This window comes from Carettochelys insculpta, chromosome 32 (assembly GCF_033958435.1).
Source record: "Carettochelys insculpta isolate YL-2023 chromosome 32, ASM3395843v1, whole genome shotgun sequence".
NCBI lineage: Eukaryota > Metazoa > Chordata > Testudines > Carettochelyidae > Carettochelys > Carettochelys insculpta.
In genome coordinates, this window is record NC_134168.1 from 9,550,640 (window position 1) to 9,566,623 (window position 15,984).

The 15,984-nt window shown below is 59.5% G+C and overlaps 1 protein-coding gene across 4 annotated transcripts; it reads left to right on the plus strand.

Annotated features, from left to right (window-relative positions):
- Positions 1-1,474: 1,474 nt before the first annotated feature.
- On the plus strand, positions 1,475-10,034 carry LOC142004763 (uncharacterized). Of its 4 annotated transcripts, XR_012643031.1 has the most exons (8): positions 1,475-1,551; positions 2,335-2,538; positions 2,824-2,889; positions 3,446-3,637; positions 4,049-5,349; positions 6,521-6,700; positions 6,892-7,180; positions 7,988-10,034. XR_012643031.1 is itself a non-coding variant. In XM_074982443.1 (7 exons), the coding sequence occupies exons 5-7, from the start codon at positions 4,789-4,791 to the stop codon at positions 8,027-8,029; spliced, it is 783 nt and encodes a 260-aa protein (XP_074838544.1). In that variant the 5' UTR covers positions 1,475-1,551; positions 2,335-2,538; positions 2,824-2,889; positions 3,446-3,637; positions 4,049-4,788; the 3' UTR covers positions 8,030-10,034. The 4 variants fall into 4 exon arrangements, 3 of the variants coding, with proteins under 3 accessions (XP_074838544.1, XP_074838545.1, XP_074838546.1); XM_074982443.1 differs by lacking the exon at positions 6,892-7,180; XM_074982444.1 differs by lacking the exon at positions 6,892-7,180 and having other exon boundaries at positions 1,483-1,551; positions 2,332-2,538.
- Positions 10,035-15,984: the final 5,950 nt, after the last annotated feature.

Here is a 15,984-nt window from a genome sequence, read left to right on the forward strand (position 1 = left end):
ATGGGGGCTGGGCGGCAGAGGAGGAAGGTCCAGGGGGCTGAGGCAACAAAGAGGAAGGGAGGCAGGGAGGGGCCGGGACAGCAGGGAGAAGGGACGGCCCACCCTGGGGTGCGCCCTGCCCAGGTCCTGCTCCCAGCCCTGCCTCCCTCTCCTCCACAGACCCGGCTCTTGTCCCCGCTCGGACGCCAGAGTCCGCTTCTTCTTGCCCGGCACCACCGGTTTGGGCACCCTCCGAGGCCCCAGCAGCGATGGATCTGTCCGGGACGAGAAGAGGAGGTGCGGTCCCAGGTTCTGTCTTGGTTGGGGCACTGCCGATCTTGTGGTTGGCACCCCCCAGGCCAGAGGATGTCCCGGGCTCCTCTTCGCACCAGGCCAGGGGACAATCCCTCCGGATGTGCCCCGTCGACCGGCACACGAAACTCTGGGCCTCCCCCAGGGTATAAAAGTTCTGATACTGGGCCCCTTGGTAGGGCACCTGTATAGCCCCCTCCTGGGCTACCCTGCCCTGCCGTGCCGTAGGGCGGGATCCTTGCAGCCTCGGGGAAGGGGGCTCAGGACCAACAGAGGCCGGCCCAGGGCAGTGAGGAAAGGCGGAAGGGCGGAGTTGGGGAGGAAGGACGGGACGGAGGGGAACACCAACCGCACACCCAGGTCTTCCAGCAGCTCCAGCGGCACGTGCATGCCCCATTCCGCCAAGCCCCTCTCCACCGCCTCCTGGGCAGGTGGCCTTTGAAGCCAGGAAGAAAACAATCTTCCCGAAAATCCGGGGGCCGCCACCAGAGCTGCGGGCCCCACCACCCGTGCCAATGCTCGCACGTCGGTCTCCACGTGCGGCAAGGCAGCCCCCAGGAGGCAGCGGACTCCGTGCCTCCTGGTGAGCGCGGGGAAGGGGCCGCGACCGTCGGGGGTGGTAGTCCTGGTGGAGGTGGAGGGAGCAGGGTGCGAGGCAGCAGCTGCCACCTGGGCGTACAACCTGGGGGCCGAAGAATTGGATCCTCTAGGCATGGTGGTGGGAACAGTGGGGCAGGGAGAAGGGGGAGCTGCACCGGATGTTGCAGCAGCAGGGGTAAGAGCCCTTTCCACGGGAGGTTTATCCTTCCGGGCTGGGCTCTTGCCTTTCTTTTTCCCCTGGCCCTTCCTTCCCTTTTGGGGGGTTGGGTTCAGGGCAGGGTCGCTGCAGGATGCCGCAGCGGGGGTGGGAGGAGCCCCGGAGCCTACGCCCTTGCCCTTGGCCAACAAGATGGCAAGGACCCGAAAAGCCCTGGACGAGGAGGCCGCCATTTCAGGGGCAGACGGGGTGCTAGTGGAGGAGGAGGGCATCACCAGATGACCCCCCAGTGTCTGTAGAGGCCATGATGAGGGGTGCAAGGGTGAGGGAATTTATTGTTGGGGCACTTTAAGAGGTTGGGGGAAGGGAGGAGGAGAGGAGAAGGGAGGAAGGAAGTGGCTGCCTACCCCTCCCCCACTGGCCAGGGTGAGGACCTGGTCAGGTGGTGGCGTGGAAGGAGGAGAGAGGGAGGAAAGGAAGGTCACAACTCCCAGCACAAGATAGTAAGCGGCTCCTGCGAGTGCACTGGGATGTGTTGTCGGGGGAGGGGCTCAGGCACCCAACAGAAAGAAAAACGGGGGGGCCGTGGGCACAAGAAGGGGGGACAAAATGGAAGGGGGGTAGAACCAGCCAAAGGAGGGGGGGTTGGGGGGAGGAGTGTGCCCACGGGTGCCAGAGGGTGGGCCCACAACAGCTGCTGCAGAGCCTCACAGGAGCAAGGGGGAGGAAGGGGCAACTGGTTAGAGTGGGGCTGAGATGGGAAGGGCCCCAGCAGTGGCTGGGTGTGGGAAGGCCAGTGGGAAAGGCGGTGGCTGCAGGGGTGGGGCAGGGACAACAACCAAACACCCCACCACCAGCTATGCAGCCACCCCTCTGGAGCCCCTGTGGACAGGGGTCCCACCCAAACTCACCCCTAAGGAGCAGGGGGCAAGAGTCCCCCACACTCCACCCACCCAGCAACTCCTGAGAAAACTAGCTGGAAAGGGTGGGGGAGTTGGGGGAGGCAGAAGCAGCCTGCCTGCCGGGGCAGGAGAGAAGTTGGCCGAAGAAGGGGTGGGGGTCCCAAGAAGAGGGCCTCACAGGGGCTTCAAGCAGCCAGGGGCTGCCCACTCCCAGCACCACGCCTGCCCACTTCCCAGTCTCCAATATGTGGGGAGGGTTCCCGAGGGGGGGGAAAGGACCCCACAGGAGTCCTGCTGGTCTCCTACAGGGTGTGAGCATCTGGGGAGTGGGCTGCTCTGAGAGAATAGGGAACAGCTGGTCTCACTTAAGCTTGCTTTTAGCAGAACAGAACAGAACAGAAGGAGGAGTTTTCCAGAGGCAGCAGGAGGAGGAGAGCAATGCTCATCCACAAGGGGCTAAAGTGCTGCCCAGGAGGCCCTGGGATAGGGGGAAAGGCTAAGTGGGCTCAACACACAGGAGCAGCTAAGCCAGAAGGAAGAACAGGCTCCTGCTGCTCCTGCTCCTGCCACGGCCACTACCTGGAGAAGGTACAGGTGGGAGGACTGGTCTGGGGAAGTGACCCAGGGAAGAGCTGCAGTGCTCATAACAAGGGGGACCCTCCCCACCAGCCAGCAGCCACACAGGCTCCCTAGGTTGGAACTGGGAACGAGCGGGGAGGGCCTGTGTGATGATCATGAGGGTTAGCCAGCAGCCTGGGAGTCAAAGGGTTAACCTCCTTAGCCAGGTGGGGTTGGCCTATAGGAATGTAGGTAAGAATTGAATTTTGGCTCCTCCCTCTTCTGTTCTCTGCTTTCTTTTCTTCTTCTCTCCAGCCATGAGGGAGAGAGACACAGAATATCTCCCTCCAAGAACAGGTCCTCCAGTCTTCTGTCAGTCAGGTAAAGTTTAGATAGATCCATAAGGCTTGATTGTTTTATGGTTTGGGAAGTGGGGTCTGATGTCTGGGCCCTTTTTAGAAATGTTCTTTTACTTTCTTTGTAACTTTGTAATCTAGTCATGAGGTTTGCAACACAAATACTTTTGTCAAAATAAAAGTTCTCTCTTTTTCTTTTTATTAACTTGGTATTGGTTAATATTTGTGTCCTGGTTTTTACTTCTGAGGCAGAGATTTCCCAAGTCGTCTCTCCCTGGTTTCCTTATTATTACTTGGGTGGTGGCAGTGAATTTTATCCCCCAAATCTGAGGTTTGTAGGGTTTTGGGGGAAAGTTTATACCAAAACCTGGTAGATGAGGTTTTGGAGGTACTTTTGGTGGCCCCCACTTGTGCATTTATCTTGCTAGAGTGGGGAAGGAGCCATGACATGGTGGCAGTGATGTTGAGAACCCAGGATTTTTAAAAGGACACAAGTTTCTCTTTTGTGCTGCAAGATCTGCAATTATTTTTGTTTTCTTTTTTCCCCTTTGTTTTTGTTGTTTGTTTTTGTGCTGCCTCAGGTGGGGCTCTCTCTATGTGGGATTATGCCTCAAGTGCAGGCTGGACTCTAACTGACAAAGAGATGGAGTTCCTCATGCAGATGGAGGACAGGCGTGCACAAGTAAAGCCGGCCGAGATAGCCGCAGAGACGAGGAGCGCGGAACTAAAGGCCCAAGTTGCACTGGAAAAAGCTAAGCGGGCGGATGTTTCAGGTACTCCACCCAACAACCCCATCACCATTCTGCCCCCCAGGAGACTCCCCGTATACCAAGTAGGGGATGATGTTGAGGACTTTTTCCTCAACTTTGAGAGGGCCTGCCATGGGTACAACATTCCTCCTTGTCAGTACTTGATGGACTTAAGATCACGAATCACTGGTCCTCTACTAGTGGTGGCAGCTGACCTGCCAGGGAGCCTGGCAAACGATTATGAACTGTTTAAGCAAGAGGCCAGACTCAGGATGGGACTCACTCCTGAACAGGCCCGGTCTCGCTTCAGGGCCTCCAAGTGGACCCCAACCAAACCCTTCCCCAAACATGCCAGTCGTGTACTAAAAAAACTGGGAAACATGGCTCTCTGGAGAGAGAGCCCACACCCGGGAAGAAATATCTCTCCTGATGCAGATGGAACAGTTCCTTGAGGGGGTTCCAGGAGAAATTAGAGGATACATCCTGGATGGAAAACCGAAAAACCTGAGAGAGGCAGGAGTACTCAGTGCCCAATGGATTGAGCTGAGGGGGAAGAGCAGCCAGGAGAGCAGTCCGAGAGGGACCTTCAACAACCGGGGACCATCCAGACCCCCACTTTGCAGGGAAGAGCCCGACACACCTCCAGCAAGACTGTGGGGTTCCCCCTGTCCCTCCATTCCATCCGCTGGGAACCTTCCCCGCTCCAGTGGTGCAGGGCAGGAGGAGGGGCAGTCCCAGGGCCTGCTGTGGTTGGGGTGCTGCCGGTCTCGTGGCTGATCCCCCTCCGGGTCAGAGGTGGTCCCGGGCTCCTCTTTGTGCCAGGCCAGGGGGCAATCCCTCCGGACATGCCCTGCCGCCTGGCACACAAAGCACCGGGCCTCCCCCAGCGTGTACAAGACCCGGTACTGGACCCCTTGATAAGGCACCAGTATAGTTCCCTCTTGGACTACCCAGCCCTGTGCTGCTGCCGGCGGAAGTTGGACATGGGCCTGCCGGCAGGAGGAGAACACATGCGGAAGGGCGGGGTCTTTACAGCCTAGGGCGAGGGGACTCAGGACCAACAAAGGCCGGCCCAGGGCAGGAAGGAATGGCAGAAGGGCGGAGTTGGGGAGGAAGGGTGGGACAGAAGAGAACACTACCCACTTACCCAGGTCTTCAAAAGGCTCGAGGGGCACATGAACGCCCCCAACCGCCAGGCCCCTCTCCACCGCCTCCTGGGAGGCGGCCTCCGACGCCAGGAACAAAACGATCTTTGCGAACATCCGGGAGGCCGCCACCACGGCCACGGTCCCCACCACCCATGTCAACGCCCGCACGTAGGTCTGCACGTGGGGAGAGGCAGCCACCAGGAGGCAGCAGACTCCGTGCCTCCTGGCGAGTGCGTGGAAGGGGCCACGACCGTCGGGGTGGTAGTCCTGGCAAAGACGGAAGGAACAGGGTCCGAGGCAGTGGCCACCACCTGGGAGTACGACCTGGTGGCCGAGAAGTCAGAGCCCCCAGGATTGGTGGAAGCAACAGGCGGGCAGGAAGAAGGGGGAGCTGCATCTGATGTATTTGCAGCTGGGGTGAGAGTGCTCACTGTGGGAGGTTTTGCCTTCCAGGCGGGGCTCTTCCCTTTTTTGGTCCCCTGGCCTTTCCTGTCTTTTCAGGGGGGTGACTTTGGGGCAGGGTCGCTGGAGGACGCTGCCATGGGTGTGGCAGGAGCCCCGGAGCCTGCGCCCTCAGCCGCCATGATGGTAACAATCCCGGCAGCTCTGGACGAGTTGGCCACCGTTTCATGGGTGGGATGGGTAGCAGTGGAGGGGAGGGGTAGGAGGCATCATTGGATGACCCCCCCCCCCAGTGGGCACAGAGCCTAAGATGGCAGCTGTAAGAGGGAGGGAATTTATTGAGAGTGAGGGTCTTTAAGAGAGCGGGGGAAGGGGGAGAGGAGAGGAGAGGGGAAGGAGGAATGTAGCTGCCCCTCCAACAGTGTCCAGAGACCTGGTCAGGTGTGCGAAGGGCAATGGAAGGGAGAGAGGGAAGTGAGACAGGGAAAGGGGAGCACAGAAATGGCCACAACTCCCAGCAGTAGATGGTGAAGATGGCTCCTGTTTCTGCACTGGGACGTGGGGGGGATTCAAAATATGTGCATGTTTGGGGGTGTGGGTGGGGGGGCTCAGGTGTCTAACAAAGCAGAACGGGGGGGAGCGTGGGCACTCAGAAGAAGGGGGGGGGGCAAAGCTGACCAAGGGGCGGGCCTTAAAGGGAGGGATGTGCCCATGGACACCTGAGGGGTGGGCCCACAGCAGCTGCTGCAGAGTCTCACAGGAAGTGGGGGGGAAGTGGAAGGGGCAGCTGGTTGGGGGGGGCCCACATGGAAAGGGCCTCTGCAGCAGCTGGAGGTGGGGAGGGCAATAAGGGAGGCAGTGGCTGCAGGGGTGGAGCAGGAACTGAGCCCTAACACCCCTCCCCTGACTATGCAGGCACCCCTCTGAGCCGTGTCTACACGTTCACGCTACTTCGAAGTAGCGGCACTGACTTCCAAATAGCGCCCGTCACGGCTACACGTGTTGGGCGCTATTTCGATGTTAACGTCGACGTTAGGCGGAGAGACGTCGAAGCCGCTAACCCCATGAGGGGATGGGAATAGCGCCCTACCTCGACGTTGAACGTCGAAGTAGGGACTGTGTAGTCATTGCGTGTCCCGCAACATCGAAATTGCGGGGTCCACCATGGGGGCCATCACCTGAGGGGTTGAGAGACGCTCTCTCCAGCCCCTCAGGTCAATGGTGGCCATGTGGAGCGGCCCCTTTAACTTCCCCGCCCCCTCCCTTCCTGTGCAGGAAGCTTAGAGAGTGTGCAGGCGGCAGCCCAGACACGCGGCCAGCCTGCATGTCTCTGAGCCACCACTGTCTGCCACCCCAGCTGCGATGGCCGCCTGGCAGCCCCACCAGCGCCCCCAGGAGACCCCCCCGCAAGGGGAGCCAGGGCAGCCAGGGCTCGCGGGCTGGCAGCCAGGCCGGGAAGCAGCAGCGGGACCCCTCCTGGACGGAGGCCGAGCTTCGTGACCTGCCTGGGCTCTGGAGCGAGGAGGAGGTGCTCCAGGTAATGGGGAGCAAGAGGCGGAACACGGATGCGTTTGCTCGACTGGCCGAGGGCCTGGCCGCCCGGGGTCACCCTGCCTGCGCTCCAGACCATGTCCAGAGTAAAGTCAAAGAGCTGCGGCAGGGTTATGCCCGGGCCCGGGATGCGGCCAGCCAATCTGGGGCCGCCCCAGTCACTTGTCCCTTTTACAGGGAGCTTAGGGATATCCTGGGCCCCCGATACACCTCCTCCACTCCGGCCACGCTTGACACCTTGGCTGAGGAGCCCCAGCAGGCCCCAGGGTCGGAGTCCGCCCCGGAGGTAAGCCCCGCATCCTGGGGGCCCCCCCGGAGCCCACTCCCGGGGCACGGGAGCAGGAGGAGGAAGAGGAGCAGGACTCCTCCTCCACTGACACCAGGCTCCAGATCCTCTTGCCATCCTGGAGCAGCAGCCCGTCGTCTGCCCCCCAGGTGTCCCCCGACCGCGGGAGTGGACCTACAGGTATTTCCCCCCCCGGTGTACACCCCCGGGGTTGAGGGGCGGGGCTAATAGATATGTGGCCAGGGCCCTCCACATGCCCAGATGGCCATGGCCCCAAGGACAGCAGTGCCATGTCCCTCACAGGAGTGCATCAGCCCCTGCCCCCGCCCGCCAGCACGACAGTGCCATGCGCCATCCCCAGTGCTGGGGGGAGCGGAACCTCTAGGGTCCCCCGGGAGGAGGGGGTGGGACACCCCGCAGCAGCAGCAGCATGTGATGGAGGGGGGGGAGTGCAAATGCGAGTCTCAGGCGAGGTCTGGGCAACAAGCTGAATAGCTTCCAGTGGCTAAGGATGATCCTGGGGCTACAACTGGCAGGTTACACCTCTGTCCTGAACAAAGAGGAGGGAGGAGCCGAGCTGGGTTAGAATTGGGGACCGCGGGTAGAGGCTAGGGGAAGGGAGAGCTGGAAGGCAGCCAGCCTGAGGAGGGGGAAAGCTACACGCCAGAGGGGCACCCCTTGGGGTCTTCTCCCCAGGACGGGTTGGAAGGACTGTCTCTGACTGCTGTACTGTCACTTCTGGGAGAAACTGGGCATCTGTTGCCTAAGAAACCTCTCCTGTCAGACCCTGCTGAGTGAAGTGAGAGTCACTCCCACCGGGGGACGTGGTGCACTGCAGGCGGACCCTTGAACCCCATCACAGCAGCATCTCCCGGGGATGGGGATGGGGAACCTGCAGCACAGGGGTGAGGGGACAAGGGTCACGGCTCGGGGCCCACACTAATGCCTGTCTCCACTCTTCTTCCCCTGCCCTCCTGTGTTCCCCAGCTGCACCATCGGAAGGACTGGAGAGCGCCGGCGACGCTTTAGTGGTCCTGGAATCCCCTCCGGGGCCATCACTCCAGGCCAGCCCCTCAGCGGAGGACCGACCCTTTTATGTAAATTAGGTGGTCATGGGATAGGAGGAAAGATCCTTTCATGGATCAGGAATTGGTTAAAAGACAGAAAACAAAGGGTGGGAAAAAATGGTAAATTTTCACAATGGAGGAGGGTAACCAGTGGTGTTCCCCAGGGGACAGTCCTGGGACCGATCCTGTTCAACTTGTTCATCAATGATCTAGAAAATGAGGTAAGCAGTGAGGTGGCAAAGTTTGCAGATGACACCAAGTTGTTCAGGACAGTCAAAACCAAAAGGGATTGTGAAGAACTACAAAAAGATCTCAGCAAACTGAGTGATTGGGCAGCAAAATGGCAAATGAAATTTAATGTGGGTAAGTGTAAGGTAATGCATGTTGGAAAAAATTACCCAAATTACACGTACTACATGATGGGGTCAAATTTAGCTGCGACAGATCAGGAAAGGGATCTTGGAGTTATAGTGGATAGTTCTCTGAAGACATCCACGCAGTGTGCAGCGGCAGTTAGTAAGGCGAATAGGATGTTAGGAATTATTAAAAAAGGGATCGATAATAAGACAAAAGATATCATACTTCCCCTATATAAAACTATGGTACGCCCACATCTTGAGTACTGCGTGCAGATGTGGTCTCCTCACCTCAAAAAAGATATATTGGCATAAGAAAAGGTTCAGAAAAGGGCGACTAAGATGATTAGGGGCTTGGAATGGGTCCCATATGGGGAGAGGCTAGAGAGACTGGGACTTTTCAGTTTGGAAAAGAGGCGATTGAGGGGCGATATGATAGAGGTATATAAAATCATGAATGGTGTGGAGAAAGTGAATATAGAAAAATTATTTACCTTTTCCCATAATACAAGAACTAGGGGACAACAAATGAAATTGATGGGTAGTAGGTTCAAAACTAATAAAAGGAAATTTTTCTTCACACAGCGCACAGTCAACCTGTGGAACTCCTTGCCCGAGGAGGCTGTGAAGGCCAGGACTCTATTAGGGTTTAAAAAAGAGCTTGATAAATTTTTGCAGGTTAGGTCCTTAAATGGCTATTAGCCAGGGATAAAGTATGGTGCCCTAGCCTTCAGAACAAGGGCAGGAGATGGATGGCAGAAGATAAATCACTTGATCATTGTCTTCTGTTCTCCTTCTCTGGGGCACCTGGCATTGGCCACCATCGGCAGATGGGATGCTGGGCTGGATGGACCTTTGGTCTGACCCAGTATGGCCATTCTTATGTTCTTATGTTCATATGACCGGCCCCATGGCGGGCAAGACGGCCGACCCAGCACCAGCCGCCAGCGATGGACCCCCAGCTGCTGGCCCTCCACCGCCGGCAGCTGGAGGTCGCAGAGCAGCGCCTGCGGGTGGAGCAACGCCGCCTCCATTTCCAGGAGCGGGCGCTGGCCTGGCGCCAAGAGGCATGGCGGGCCTACATGGACATCTTCAACTGGCTAGTGGACTACCTGGCCCCCCATGCTGCGCCAGCCGCCGCTGTGCCCGCCCTGAGTGCGCCACCCGCCGTGCCACCCGCTGCTCTGCTCGTCGCCACGCTGTCCGCCGTCGCCCTGCCACTGAGGGCCATTCCGCCGAAAGAGACCTGGGTCCAGCTGAGACTCACAGGACGTATCTGCCGGACTGCCTGGCCCCCAGCCAGCCCTGGACAGGGCTGCAGCTGAGGCGGGGCTCCCGGCCGCCCACCCCCAGTGCCGGACAAAAGGGGCATGGGGCCCAGGACCTGCCCCCCCCCCCTTGTATATAGTTTGGATTTATTTATTTGTGCCCCCCTTTGGCCCAGTCTGATCCTTCCCCCCCCATGTAAATAGTTCTCCCCTTCCTTGTAATCCCTGTTTTTTTTGGTTAATATATGCATCCTTATTTAATATTCAATTATAGTTCGAAGTTCTTGTATATAGTTTAGTATTAGTTAAAATAACAGTTCAAAGAAAACCAGTTTGATTTTACAAACAAGTGCATGCTTTTATTTGTGCAGGAAAAGTGGGGGTGTGTGTGTGCTGTTGGGTGCTCCGTGGTGTGGGCGTAGGGGCAGGGAAAACCCGGGCGTCGTGGGTGCTGCCAGGCCAGCCCACATAAACATCCTGGAAACGGCCCCGGCTGTCCACCAAGGCCTGGAGGACCACTGAGTGGTAGCCCTTGCGGTTTATGTAGCGTCCTCCACTGTGCACCGGGGCGCGGATGGGGATGTGAATCCCATCCAGAGCCCCGAAGCAACTGGGGAATCCGAGGGTGGCAAAGCCTGCGATGGTGGCATCTGGGTCCCCCAGCTTCTCGAGCCTGTGGAGGAGCATGACACTGATGGCGCGCACGACCTGCAGAGGAAGCACATGGGAGAGCACCAATGAGGGGTGAGCAGGGTGTGCGTGGCCCTCCCCTGTCCTGCCCTGCCCTGCACGGGCCCCCCTGCCCTGCCCTGCCCTCCCCTCTCCTCCCCTGCCCGGGCCCCCCTGCCCTGCCAGGGCTGCCTCTCCCCCCTCCCCCCGTGGGTTCCCTTACCTCCATGAGGACAGCCCCGACAGTGGCCTTGCTGACGCCAAACTGCTGTCCCAGGGATCGGTAGCTGTCCGGAGTGGCCAGCTTCCAGACAGCAATGCCGACCCGTTTCTCCACAGGGAGGGCACGCTGCATGGCGGTGTCCTGGTGTCTAAGTGCGGGGTGAGCCACTGGCATTGCTCCAAAAATGTCTGCCAGCTCATCCTAAAGTTCCTGAGCCAGCGGTCGTCGTCCCACTCCCCAAGCACCAGCCGCTCCCCCCAGTCGGTGCTGGTGGGGTAGCTCCACAGGCGGTGGCGTGTGAGGCGGAGCTGGGGGGTTGGGGTGCTGCGGGGTTGGGGGTTGAGTCCTCCTCCCCTGAGGGCCACTCCTCCTCCTGTGTGGCAAGAAGGTGCTCAGCTGCCTCCCACATGGCATGGAGCAGGGTGAGCCCTGCTCCTGCAGGGGCGGCTGGGTGGACCTCTGGCGGCGGCTGCTGCTGCTGCTGCTGGTGGTGGTCCATGACTGTGTCGACCGAGGGCTGCATACCTATGGCTCTTCAGACTGCATGCTGTGCAGGCTGAGTGTGTCTGGGAGGGGCACTTTAAGGGAGCGGCTAGCTGTTGCCCTGGAAGTGCTAGTCCGCCCTGTGCCCTGTCTGCAGCTGTGCCTGGCACCCCTATTTCGATGTGTGCTACTTTGGCATGTAGACGTTCCCTCGCTGCGCCTATTTCGATGTGCTGTGCAACGTCGATATTGAACATCGACGTTGCCAGCCCTGGAGGACATGGAGACGTTATTCATCGAAATAGCCTATTTCGATGTCTCCACATCAAAATAGGCTACTTCGAAGTAGGCTTCACGTGTAGACGTAGATCTGGAGCCCCGATGGAGAGGGGCCCCACCCAAACTCACTGCTCCCCAAGCCACTCCACGGGAGGCTGTGGAGGGGAGCCCAACTGCCGCTTTAAGAAAGCCCCTTACCTCCTCCAAAGCAGTGAGGGTGCAGCAGCTGGCAGATGAAAGCATGGACCCAAACGGGGGGCCAGCAGTCTCCCTCCAAATGATGGAAAGGGGGGGGCCCTCCTGCTAAGGGGCAGGGGGCAAGAGTCCCCCACACTCCACCCACCCAGCAGCTCCTGAGAAAACTAGCTGGAAAGGTTGCGGGAGTGGGGGGAGGCAGAAGCAGCCTGCCTGCCAGGGCAGGAGACAAGCTGGCCCAAGAAGCGGGGGCGGGTGTCCCAAGAAGACAGCCCCATGGAGGCTTCAAGCAGCCAGGGGCTGCCCACCCCACAGCACCATGCCTGCCCACCGTTGGGAGGGTTCCCAAGAGGGGGGACAGACCCCACAGCAGTCCTGCAGGTCTCCTGCTGGGTGTGAGCACCTATTGGAAGGCTGGGTGGGTTGGTGGAAACAGCCCACCCACAACTGAAAGACCCCTCGCAGGACAAGGAGGGACCCACTAAAGGAACCGCAGCTCCAAATAGACACGGGGGACAAAAAAAGAGAAACCAGGGCCGGTGTGAGGGTCAAAGTTTAAAATGAGGGAACCAGAGGGGGACACCGAGCAGAGAACCCCGGACAATGCCCACTGCTCCTCAAAGGTGTCCAGGGAGTGGGTGGACGCTGCCCAGAGGAACTCTGCTGGGATTCGTGAGTAGATGGAGGAATGGAAGTAGGCCCCAAAGTCGCAGGTTACCCCCTCTGCCAGCCTCCTTCTCCCTGGTTTTGTAAATGGCCACTTTGGCCATGGCCAGGATGAGGCCGACTAGGAGGTCCTGTGACTTTGTGGGGCCACGGCTAGGGTGTGATAACATGAGGAGGTGTGGGGAGAAGTGCAGCCAGAACCTCAAGAGGAGGATGTGGAGGAGCCGGAAGAGGGGCTGCAGCCTGGTGCTCTCAGTGTAGATGTGCACCAGGTCATCCCTCATACCGCAGAAGGTGCAGGTGTCTGGGGTAGGGGTGAACCGTGCCAAGTACACGCCCGTGCTCACCGCTCCATGGCGAATCCTCCAGCTGATGTCCTCGGTGGGCCACGGAATCAAGGTAGAATAGAAGCTGGCCCACCCTCCAATGGTGGCAACCGGTCCCGCCATTTATGGTCAGGGCGGGACACGAGAGTGGGGAAGTGGCGTGTGTGAAGCACGAGCATGTACAAAAGATGTCTAGGTGCAGGTCGGAAGGGGACCGGCTGCAAGGTGTGCAGCCGGCTGGGATGATGATTAGGGGGGTGTTTGGGTGGGGTCACGAGGCTGGGGGCCCATGGAGAGATCCGGAGGGCCAGGAGTAAGAGGGAGGAGTGGCGCACCCTCTCGCAGGACCCAATTGAGGTAGACATGAGCAGCGGGCGGCAGGGCAGCCTTCACCTCCTCGAGTACGCTCTGGGGGAAACGTAGGGTCGAGAGCCCCATGCGCCAAGCGAGTGCCGGGGCCTCCATCCAGTATCCCTGGTCATAGTTCAGGAGGTCTCCGACCCTGGTGATTCCACCGAGGACCAACCTCCAGTAAACTGCGGGAGACTGATGCCTGCACATAAAGGTCAGGGTTGTGTAGCAGGAGCTCCATGAGGAGGTCTTCCCCTGTGGTGGCCCCTAAGGACCTGGAGGCTGTGAGCAGCCGCCAAGTGCGCAGGAGGTCCTGGTAGAAGGCCGGCAGCTCTGAGAGGCTTTGCGGACAGTCTCTTGGGTAAATAAAGAGCTGCCGGGCGTATTGGAGCCCCCGGTAACGGTGGAGGAAAAGAGGCGCCAGCGTACTCCATGCCGGACCATCTGCACTGCTGGTGTTGAGCAGTCCCTGAAGAGCCTGGAGGCGGAAGATGTGGACCTGAGTGCGCATGCAAGTCATGCCCTGTCCTCCCTCCTCCAGGGGAAGATGGAGTACCCCTGCAGGGACCCAGCGCAGTCCTGGCCAGAAGAAGTCCACGATTGACCTCTGGAGCTGGACCAGGAACTCCGGGAGTGGGACCAGGGTGTTGAGGTGGTGCCAGAGCATGGACGGGATCAGTTGGTTGAGAACCAGTCCCCTCCCGTGCAGGGAGAGACACCGGAGTAGTCCTGTCCACCTCTGCAACCGCTCAGCCACTCTGCTCCCTAAACCTTGCCAGTTTTCCGGCGGGGAGGGATGCGTGGTGGATAAATGAACACCGAGATAGAGCAGCAGACCCACGCTCCACCGGATGGCCTGGAGCGCGGGTGGGGGGCGGCTCGTCTATTATCCAGCTCTGAACACCAGGCCAGAGCTCTTGACCCAGTTGACCCAGGCGGAGGAGGCTGCTGAATAGACGGCTTGGCAAGCCTCCAGCCGCTCCAGGTCTCCCGGGTCCTGAACCACGAGAAGCACGTCGTCGCCGTACGCCGACAGGACCAGCTGCAGCCTCAGCTCTCAAAGCACCAACCCCGTCAGCCTTCGACGAAGGAGACAGAGGAAGGGTTCGATGGCCAGGGGTAGAGCTGTCCTGAGAGGGGCAGCATTGTCGTACTCCCCGACCGGAGCGGTCAGGGTCCAGCTGAGCTTGACCATGCACTCCGAGGCAGCGTACAGCACCCAGAGACACCTGACGAAGTGGGTCCCGAAGCCAAAGGGCTGCAGGGTGCCCAGGAGATACCCATGGTCCACCCTGTCGAACACCTTGTCCTGGTCCAAGGACAGGAGGGTGAACGACAGGCCATTCCTACACCCAAGCTCTAAGAGATCCTGGACCATGTACAGATTGTGGAGGATGGTGCGGCCTGGGACGGTGTAAGTATGGTCGGGGTGGACCACGTCCTGCAGCACGGACCCCAAGTGGCGGAAGATGGCTTTGGCGATTATCTTGTAATCCGTGCTGAGGAGCAAGATGGGACACCAGTTTCGAAGGTCGCGGGGGTCCCCTTTTTTAGGCAGCAGAGTGAGGACAGCCCGCCTTCACGACAGGGGGAGGACCCGCTTTGCAAGGCCTCAGCCCAGACACTGACCAGGTCTGGGCCGAGGACATCCCAAACCGCGGTAAAACTCCACGGTCAGCCCCTCCATGCCCGGGTATTTATTGGCAGGCATGAGACGGAGGGCTTCTGAGAACTCAGCTAGAGTGAGAGGAAGCTCTACCATTCCCGGTCGGCCGTGCTGACCGAAGGGAGTTGGTCCCAAAGCACCCTGCGGGCGTCGGCGTCAGTGGGATCCAGGGAGAAAAGGGCGTCGTAGAAGGCACGAGCCGTCTCGCGCATCTCCGCTGGATCTGTAAGAGGGGTGCCATCCTCTGCAACAAGGCAGAGCATATATTTTTTGGCACCCGTCTTTTTCTCCAGGGCTAAGAAGAATCATAGAAGCCACGATCCATCTCCCGAAGGAGGTGGATTCGCAACCTAACCAAGGCCCCGTGTGCCCGAAGGGTGTCTAGGGCGCTCAGCTCGTCCCTCTTCTCCCGGTACGTGCCGCAGAGGGATGAAGCTCCAGGGCTGGCAGATAGGCACCTCTCCAGCTCAAGAATTTGCCGCTCCAGCTGCCCTATCAGCACATCCCGCTGCCGGCTGGCCCCCTGGGTATCGTCGCAGCAGAAAAGCTACGTGTGCAACTTTCACAGATCCCACCACTTCCGTGCCGAGGGAAAGGCATGCCGTTGCATCCGCCAGGGCAGCCAGAACTCCCGGAAGGACTCCATGAAGCCCACGTCCTCCAGCAGGCTGTTATTAAAATGCCAGTAGGCCGACCCCTGCTTCCCCAGAGAAAGGGAAACCTTCACGGCCACCAAATGGTGCTCCGAGAATGGGGCCGGCCGCACTCTGGAAGAGCGGGCCAGAGAGATATGTTGTCGGGAGATGTAGATGCGGTCCAACCGGGACTGCATGGATTTGTGTCCTGCCACCCGGACGTAGGTAAAGATGGTGTCCTCGTCCGCGTGTTGGCTGTGCCAGACGTCCAGTAAGGAGCGATGATTGATGAGCTCCCTGAAGACGTCCGCAGCAGCCTGGAACTGCTTGGTCCCCGTACAGTCCTGCTTCTCGAGGGTGCAGTTGAAATCCCCACCAGGACCAGGCACTTGCGAGGATGGATGGAGTCGAGGAAAGCCGCTGCCTGCTGGAAGAACGATGTTCTCTCCGGGCCGGATGTCGGGGCATAGACTTTGACCAGGTGGAAGGGCAGCCCCTCCACCTACACCTGGAGATACAGCAGGCGGCCCGGCACAACCTCGATGCTCCCCAGCACCTCGGGCTGCAGGTCTGGGGAGAACAGGGTCGCTACCCCGACCCGACGGGCTGAGAGGTGACTCAGGTGGAGCCCGTCTCCCCACTACAGCCTCCAGCTGGCTTTGGCGGCTGGAGTAGTGTGGGTCTCCTGGAAGAAGATGACCGAGAACCCCGGGAGGAAGGAGAGCACTCGGCGCCTGCGGAGACCTGACCCGCAGCCCCTGCAAATTAATGAGGCAAAGATGATCGGCGATATTTGGAGG